Source organism: Polyodon spathula, chromosome 11, assembly GCF_017654505.1.
Source record: "Polyodon spathula isolate WHYD16114869_AA chromosome 11, ASM1765450v1, whole genome shotgun sequence".
NCBI classification, from domain to species: Eukaryota; Metazoa; Chordata; class Actinopteri; order Acipenseriformes; family Polyodontidae; genus Polyodon; species Polyodon spathula.
In genome coordinates, this window is record NC_054544.1 from 3413090 (window position 1) to 3423066 (window position 9977).

The 9977-nt window shown below is 38.9% G+C and overlaps 1 protein-coding gene across 3 annotated transcripts in view; it reads left to right on the top strand.

Moving 5' to 3' along the window:
- Positions 1–5263: 5263 nt before the first annotated feature.
- LOC121323517 (atypical chemokine receptor 3-like) overlaps positions 5264–9977 on the top strand; it is a 5582-nt gene continuing 868 nt past the window's right edge. The window contains exons 1-3 of one of the 3 annotated variants that reach the window (XM_041264615.1): positions 5264–5441; positions 7373–7501; positions 9026–9977. The exon at positions 9026–9977 is cut by the window's right edge and continues 868 nt beyond it. In XM_041264615.1, coding sequence (XP_041120549.1) covers positions 9055–9977 — 923 coding nt within the window. In that variant the 5' untranslated portion in view covers positions 5264–5441; positions 7373–7501; positions 9026–9054. Of the gene's footprint in view, positions 5442–7372; positions 7502–7528; positions 8653–9025 lie in introns of those variants that run through there. The other 2 variants (XM_041264614.1, XM_041264616.1) reach the window with 2 other exon arrangements.

The window sequence follows — 9977 nt, forward strand, 5'->3', positions numbered from 1 at the left end:
GCTGTCGTGTTAATAACGTAACTCGTCTCTATTCATCTGTGTGATCGTCGCCCTGACATCTTAAACTCTGTTTCATGACTGGTGTTGGCCGGCGTCTTTTGTTTCATGCAGGTCTTTGTTAGCGCGGTACAAGTGCCTTTCATCACCAGAGCAAAACCATGCGACACTTTTCTGTGTTACCTTTGGATATTACAACAACAAAATGCTAAAATATAGTTCACTGTATATGAAAACTTTTTGTGTTACTGAACAAGGAGGTGTGGACTGACAAGCGCTGGTTAGACTGTAAAAAAACACATATTTAGTTTCATGGGGAGTCACACTGAAGGTCTCTTGCCCTTGTTTACATTGTTTTGCGACCTGCCCTTCTTATGAAAATCAATTGAAAGTGAAGTGAAGGCCATCCTGTTCAGTGTTATGATGTGGGACCAGAAGTCATTCTGACATTTGATTCCAAACAGTCTTGTACTACAATGCTGTATGTTTGCAGGCTCACTTTAAAGATCTTTATTCTACAGAGGGAATTCTCACGGGTATAAAAGGGTTTTAAACAGAATCAGTACAAATCCATGATAAGGACAGGTGGGCTATAAGAAGCATCTACAGAAATAATGAGCTGCATACCTTACCAAAAGGCAGATGCTCTCAGGTTAAATACTTCTGCAACTATTTCTCACAATCCCCAAATCTCATGCAAGTAGTTTACACACGCAATTTCTATTTGTTTCTATCTATCTATCTATCTATCTATCTATCTATCTATCTATCTATCTATCTATCTATCTATCTATCTATCTGTCTGTCTGTCTATCTATCTATCTATCTTTGCCACTGGTGTATTTACTGGACCCTGACCTTGAGTGGGTTCAAAAAATCACTAGCACTATATATATATATATATATATATATATATATATATATATATATATATATATATATATATATATATATATATATATATATATATGAGTTAACAATTAGGTTACTTGTATGAATATACAATTACATTTTTATCAGAAAATAACAGTAAACTGAGATTGTACCAAAGGACTCAAAATGACATGGTTTACTACGTGATTACGTTAGACCCCCCCAATGTACTAACGTGGGGTGGGGGGCCCCCCCCCCCTCCCCCCCACTATAATGTGGGAAAGTTTATGAAGGAAATGCTGGTTATCAAATGTTGATGCAGGATGTTTTGTGGATTTCCTCCCCCCTGTATGGTTTTGACCTTTTGTTTTCCCCAGATGTGCAGGAGATGCAGTTTTATTGTTCCAGCACCTGCTGCTCCCTGTTTCATAGCGATGGTGTGCATTTCAAGGCTTTCCCAATTAAAGCACACAAATAATAATAATAATAATAATAATAATAATAATAATATAATAATAATAATTGGCAACAGCTGTAAGAAACAAGTGTGTTTTATGTGAAATCCATTTGCAGGTTCCTGATATGTAAAAGACAATAGCAACCTCTCTACACAACAATAATGTATTATTATTTTGTTTGGTGAGAATGTTGCTAGGTCAGATGTTGAAGATTCCCAAGGTTGTGAAGCCTCAATTTATATTTGGATTCTCAAACGGACATAGACTAGACCTGGACTAACCAGTCACCAAAGGAACTGAGTATATGACAAGCGGTAGCTTGTCACAGCTGCTTTAGTCATTCACTTATATTGAAAAACAAAATTGGTCTGCTAACATTTTATACTAAACATTTGTCAAGCATTACTACCAATGTGTATTTATAACTACACTGGAGAAGACAAATCTGCAAAACACTGTTTCTTCTTGTTTGCTTCACTTCATTTTACAAATGCATGTGTTTTAATAATAAATGAATTTAAAAGCAGCCTGTACTTCCATTACTGTAGCATTTACATGCCTGTGTTAGATGAGAATACTGTACTGTCAATGCACAAGGCCTCTCTGTGCCGGTCCCTGTCTCTGGCTGATAGTTCCACAGAGATGGAGTCTGTGCTCGCTCAACTTTAACTACCATTGGGGCTATGGGAGGCCATTTCTGCCGACACAGCTCCAAAGGGTGCGTATCATGGAAGCTGTGGGTAAAGAGGAAAAGGTTTCAATCAAGTGTTTGATCTCACAACAAATAGCACAGTCTTGTAACTGTGGCTCCCCACTAAACATTAGAAAGGGGAAGCACTATAGTATAATAACAGGTGCTCTCAGCGCTCATTCAACCAACACAGCCTCTCATAAACTTAAATAACAATGCAGCATTGGACCCAATCCAAAATCAGCAAGATGCTTTACTATACTCTTAAATATAGAAACACAGCTGAGAAACTTGGAGGCAGGTGAACACCATCATTAGGACAATGCCTGTATGTCATTTGAATTGGTTGGGGGAAATATTTGTGTTTATTCTTACAGGATGCATCCATATGGGCAAAAAAAGAACAAAATAAAAACAGAGTTTCTAGAGCATGCCAACTCCGGGAGCCTTTTCAATTTTTTAAGCTACACAATATTTGAATCATAATGAACAACAGCCTGGTTTCGTGCAGATGTTCCAAAGCTTCCCCATAAACATTTCCCATCGTAAAAGCACAAGAAAGTGTAATGAAGCACAGTGAAAGCATGGTGAAGCATAGACAAGCACTGTAAAGGATAAAGAGTCATGGTAAAGCATATTATTAAACATGGCAAAATCAGGGTAAACTATATTAAATGCATAGTATAACCATGGGAAAAGCATGGTAAAACTGTATGAATACCATGGTAAACTGAATCTTGCCTTGAACAACATGAACCTCTACTGACACACTGCATTACAACACCAACAAGCAGGATACAAAGGCGGCAGCAATGGATATCGATATGTAATCAATTTGACCTGTTCGGAGCACAGAGGTTAAGTCTAGAAAAAAACAAAGTATGAGTGACAAGTCATAACAAAACTCTCTAACTGTATCCTGCCCTTATGGACTCTAGCATTCACAATTCCACAGCCATATCCATCGAAGCTACTTAACATGCATCTGGAAAGATTATAAAACAATCTTGAGCACAATAATATCTGGAAACCATGATGATTCTAGAAATCAATACACGAAGGACGGCTAATCACACAGAATTGGTTTGAAATGGCAACCAGGTAGAAGCAATGAAGAGGAATGCAGCACATGTCTATAGTCAAGGTGTTTTCTTGGCTTCATTAGAAGTGTTGCTCATCTGCAGGGCCAGTGCAGCAGCTGGTGTAATGCTGAACTATCCATTTTCTTTAAATAAACATAGAGAACATGTGGAAATGATAATGATAAACCAGTGTTAATTAACTTCCAGCTGTACCCCAGGCCATCCTGTGTGCAATCAAATCTGTTATAATGTTATTACAGAATACAAGCAATTCAAAATGTGGGCTCTTGTTGTGTGCCCATCTTTCTTTGTCACACTGCCTTGCATTATCACATATCTTTTATCCTAGACTCCAAGACTCCGATACACCTTTTGGATTGCATTTGGGTATAATCAAAAACACTTATTTTGATTTTTAATCAAATTCATCAATTTTGCATTCCTAATAGCAATGTATTTAACTGGGGGAAAACAATAAAGTGGTGATATGTATATGGATTAGATGAACACATTATGTATGCATATATTCTTGATCCTGGCCGTAATCAGTCTGCCCCCATGCATCCTTGATCAAGAAGTTAAGCGATGTTAATGCATAAGCACTCTGCCCCATGCATCCTTGATCGAGAAGTTAAGCAATGTTAATGCATAAGCACTCTGCCCCTTGCATCCTTGATCAAGAAGTTAAGCGATGTTAATGCATAAGCACTCTGCCCCCATGCATCCTTGATCAAATTAAACAATGTTAATGGATTAGCAGACTGCCCTCATGCATCCTTGATCTAGAAGTTAAGCAATGCTAATGCATAAACAGTCTGCCCCATGCATCCTTGATCAAGAAGTTGAAAAAAACATCCATTCCAGTCCAGATATGCATTACTAAATACACAAAAGTTTTCATGACAATATAATCTGGTGAATAGAACACGACTGAACAATATCCAATGGTGTTTTATTTTATTTTTTTGTAAACATGGGCTGCTAGGATATATTTGCATACAATGTGTTGTTACGTTTTAGCTCGCCAGTGCAGAACAGATTGACAGTCAGTTCTATTACCGTGGGACTTGCTGGCGTGTTGACATGTTGCCTCTTTTCGTTTGGGTCGGTATGAATCTAGACTACAACCAGCTTCAACCAGATACAGTTCTTTCTCTCTTTAACTGAACACGCATTATTTTTTTCCCCTAGGAAACTGATTTTGTATCTAACATAACAGTAGATACGAGTAGTGTAGTTTGCACAGTATCCCTCATGCGTCAATGCCTTTGCCATTAGACATTTGAGCACGGAGTTTGTGCCCGTGGGTACAACTATGCCCCGAAGCGATCTGATACAATGCAATGCTGATGTAGTCGGGCAGGAGTGACTGTCAAACTCAATTTAATCTGCTACTCTGTGCGCGCAATCTCTGACTGTGGTGTCATTTGACTAATGTGTGTTTTTTTTTTAATGCCAATTTATTTTTAAATTTTGAACAAGTAGTTAGTGGTTAATTTAAGGTTGAAAGAAAAATGTCCATGGTTTTAAAAAACAAACAAGGCATCGTATAAATATATATATATCGATATATATATATATATATATATATATATATATATATATATATATATATATATATTACTATGCTTTTACCTAAACAATTTATCACACGATAACTTTCTAGCTTTATCCCCAATAGCTCAAGGAATATATCAGATGTATCACAGCTACATTTATAGTATAGGTTACAATATGTATAGCATTGGAGACAAATATTTCGAGGCAGTATCATAATCGGCTGCATTATTTATACGATATATGCGACCGGTTACAATATACGGACACGAGTTTTAAACTTAAATATCGCTAGTTAAGATTGTTAAATCAAACGTTCTCCAATCAACCCAATGCATGTAAACGCTACAGTGTCAGTGCCATGTGGCTAACACGCAGATCTGATTTGTTCCACTCGGAGAAAAAAAGTTTAACAGCATTTTAATAACTAGGTTTTCTGGAGTGACCTGCAACCAGATTGTTCAGCACACTCAGTAGTTGATCTTGTGTTTTGGCATGTTTGTAGCAAGCCAAGTACTGCCTCCTTAGACCTGCCTCCGTAGGCGTTTCTCTTTCTTGTATATTAACAAGTGCATGCGGTTGAAAAATCTAATGTGTGTGCTTAGCACTGACTGCACATCGCAACAAGGAAAAAAAAAAGACACTGACACATTACATGAATAATAATTTATATACAGACCATTGTTTTATGTGCCTACAACTTTATTAAAATAATAATAATAATAATAATAATAATAACTTTCGAATTTTGACGACGGATTAAACCAGGTGAAAAGGCAACAGGTAGGAATATATGTTTTTTTAAATCACACGTTTGCATTTTATTGGCTTTATGAACTATTCAGCATTTTAAGATACCTGTCTGCCACTGGTATATACTGAGATAATGTATATATGTATACTTGTACCAGGAGAATAATCTTGCAGGTAAATCTGAAGAACTACGTTACAGCGAGTTAGTTTGTGTGGACGGAAGGGAGAAGACCGTGACTGAGATTGAGGAAGGAGAAAGCAGTGGATCTTAATTGTTTGAGTCTGGTGCTTATTACCGTGGTTTCTGACACTGAGATTTCTAGAGCAGTCATTAAAAATGCAGCCAGTCCATCGTCACCGCAGCTGGGGACTGGTTGCCACTAACTTCTGAAGTGCACTTTTATCCTGAGGGGGTGTCTCTTTTTACTCACTAAAAGGTGTTTTTTTTTTGACCGCCATAGATCTGCCATTTAGTGCAAGCTGCATTTTAATTGACAAAGGTTCGGGGAATTAAACAGGGTAGTGTTAGAAGGACGCAAAGGCTATTTTGTGGAAATAAACTATACATTCTAATAAGCACAATGTACCTCATTTAATAAAGAATATGACTTGGACACAGTTGCAATTACATGATATGGAAGTCTCATTATGTTAATTATATTTATTGCTGCAATTTTAAACTGCACACACACACGCGCGCGCGCGAGCGAACATTACTTACGTGCTGTCTTTGCATAACGAAGATACTTTAACATAGGCTATATTAATGTATTAGGGTGATTGCTGCACTGTGACATTAACCACGCTTTATTGGTGTATGTTAACAATCCATTCTCTTTACACAAGCAGGCGTTGTCTGTTTTCCAGGTTCTATTCTCAATAGTTTCCTATAGTTTGGTAGGCAGCGAAATATCGAGCCGCGGTATTTAATGCATGATGTCATTATGTACAGTACTTATGAAGTAGTTAAATACTTTAGCAAATCTCTTTAAATGACTGATATACGCCATCCCGTGTGTTGTTCTTGCATAATGCATCTTATATTATATATATATATATATATATATATATATATATATATATATATATATATATATATATAAAATTCTGTGAATGACTGACCACTGTAGATTTATCGTTTCTGAAAGTTAAGTAACCAATATATGCCACCCCTCTTTCTGCAAACACGAGGTTCAGTCCATTTAGTTGTCTTTAAAGGACAAACCCTATAGAGGAGTAACACTGCGGCTTGGTAAAGGAGGGGGTTTTAGTTGCATTATGTAAATTGCATCGAAACCACTCTGTTTGCATTGTGAAACGCGCTTTTGTTTTCCCTATAGTTTAAAAGTGCTTTGGGGCTGCTGCAATGGAAATGCACGCAGTCGACGTCATTGGTTATCTCCGGTTCGTTTGTTTTAGTTTCAGTTCATCTCTTAATAAATACGGCCACACACAATACATGTCATGTTACTATCTGAGATGCGCTGAAATACTTTAACTAAGATTTAATTAACCGTTTAAACTATATATCGACATAAAAAGTATATGCATTGTTAGGTACTTGTCAGGCATTGTCAGCTTATTGAAATCTAACCAAATGACCATCCGTGTTACTGCTTGTAAATCACAAACATCAGTATTTGAAAATATGCATAACAACGCATAACTGGAAGCTGTTACATTTTTGAGTCAAGCAAAACCATTTTAACTGGCAATACTTTAGAGTAGCACTAAGCAATTATATTGCCCCCCCCCCCCCCCCCCCCCCCCCCCCCCCCCCCCATGCACACCTGTGATTGAATACAAGGGTGTCTGCCTTGTTTCATAGCACACAAAAGTAAGTGCATCTAACAGGAACAACAAGGGTCCAGACTTCTATTGTGGTGCCTGTCTGATCACAAGAGGAACTGTTTTATCACTTATTCAATGGGAAAGAAAATGCTTTCTTTTTATCTGTATAGGTCTGTAATCTGTTACTGCAGGCTCCTACAAGGAATGACTTCTCCTTGTTCTGTACTGCACACTATCAACATTGCGTCTGCCCTGGACAATGGAGACTAGGGAATGTACAGCAGAGATATGGTAGCATGGTAAGACTAGCTTGCGCTGTTCTGAGAATAGCTGAATCTGCAGTACCATGACCCTACCCCCCTTGCCATATTTCCCACATATCACAAGTTGCTTTTGTTTGTTTTACAGTGAGGCGTTATAACTGTGTCAGGTTTACTTGGTTCAAAGAAGAACAGTTTAGGGAGAAAGACGAGAAAGGGGACGTCTGGGAGTAATTCGGCACAGACAGGGAGTGCTTTGTGCCTTGGTGAAGTTTTGGATGAGGAAGGGATTAGGTGAAGGGCAACCAGGTCTCAAAACTATAAACAAATCTGATTTACAGGGAGTTAGGTTTTTTAGTTCATCAGTGGGTTACTTTTTTAGTTATGGAAAGCAGATTTTGTGGTGTCTCGTTGTCACGCTCTGTTTAAACTGTAAGGTTCCCTGCTGATTAATATATGTTATTGAGAGAACATCAGAGCAGGAAAAAGTTTCATAGCACAAGGATTTAACTGAAAAGGAATATAGTTAAACCTCTCACCAACCAGGACTTTCCAGAAGATAAGAGATACTGTTTGCATTTTAGCTGTGGTTATTATTGATTAGAGGCATCCTAAGCCTAAGGAAGATAATGAGTCAATTTATTTGATTTGATCCTTTTAACCATTGTCAATCCTTACGCCTGTTTCCAGATAGAGACGACCTTTGATAACCTGTTGATCGAGCTACGCTTTGGTATTCTTGGGAGCACGCAGCTGATACTGGCTGTTGTGCAGTTGTACACAGAGTGCAATAAAAAAGAAACTCAGTAATATGGTAGACAAACGTTTAAACAGTAGTTATAACATATAACATATTATGGTGCCTCTATCCTTAAAGAGGATTATCAGATAACTCAAACAAGCATCTGTGACAAAGACAACTGATATTGGTTGAATTGTTGTCTTTTATCAATGACCTTTATATAGATCCACCACAGCTGGGCTCTGGACAGTAGATTTATAAGGGGTTGCATTACTAAAAGAAAAAGTCAAGTCGATGAATAGTAAACCCTAAGGTACTAAACTGATGGACTAGTCCAGCACACCCTGGGGCATGAGCTAGCTGCAGGAATGTCTCCCTTCAGTTTGTTTTCTTTGCAGATTGAACTCAGATGTTCAGAACAGTGTGGATAGGCTTTGGATGATTCATGGTAATGACATCTCCTGGTTATTGGTTATTTTTATTTCTCTAATCTAAAAGACAATGGTACTGTGCTGCCGAGGAAATGGATACTCAAGAAAAAAAAAGAAGAAAAAATGTTAAATGTTCAGTGCAGATCTCAGTGATGGGTCAAGGTAACTGTCCCAGCAGAAGTCAAAGAGCTGCACTTTATACCGTTTTTTCTTACTATGCCACTGTGATAATCAAGTATAAAACATAGGCAATAAATTTGACTTCTTAATTTAATCTTAGGTAAGCCCAAGTCCAAGATTAGTGTTAATTGGCAGCTTGACTACTCCAAATTGGAGCATACTGTAAATGCAGAACAGTGTTTTAATGTCTGTTATTTTTTCTCTTTTCAGATTAGAGTCGATCTAGAAGATAACTCAAAATGAGTGCCATTGATATAACTGAGATCCTGGATTACTTGGACGAGATGAACTTAACGGAAGAAGGTGTAGATAATTCTTTCAGCAACAGTGGGGAGCACAACTTCATAGAGACGCTGGTGTGCCCTCACAGCTTCAACAAGAGTGCAGTCCTGTACAGCCTGTCCCTGTTCTACATCTTCATCTTCATTATTGGCCTGGTGGCCAACTCTGTGGTGGTGTGGGTGAACCTGCGTGCTGAGAGGAACCGCTACGAGACACACCTGTACATCCTGAACCTGGCCATCGCCGACCTCTGTGTTGTGGCCACCCTCCCCATATGGGTGGTCTCCCTGATCCAGCATGGCCACTGGCCCTTCGGTGAGGTGATGTGCAAGATCACCCATCTGATCTTCAGTGTCAACCTCTTTGGGAGCATTTTCTTCCTCACCTGCATGAGTGTCGACCGTTACATCTCTGTGGTCCTCTTTGGGGACTCCAACAGCCGCAAGAAGAAAGTGGTCCGTAGACTCATCTGTATCTTCGTGTGGCTACTTGCCTTGGTAGCCTCCATCCCTGATACCTACTACCTCAAAACAGGGACCAACCCAATCAGTGAGGAAATCTCCTGCCGTCCTGCTTACCCAGGGCACAGTTTCAAGGAGTGGATTGTTGGGATCCAGCTCAGCTTCATTGTCTTGGGCTTTGCCATCCCGTTCCCCATCATCGCTATCTTCTACATCCTCTTGGCCAGGGTCATCTCTTCCTCCAGTGACCAAGAAAGGAGGATCAGTCGCAAAATCATCTTCACGTACATCGTGGTCTTCCTGGTCTGCTGGCTGCCCTATCACGCCATGCTTCTGATAGACGCCTTGTCCCTCCTCAACATGATACCGTTCAGCTGCGAACTGGAGAACTTCTTGTACGTGGCCTTGCACTTCACTCA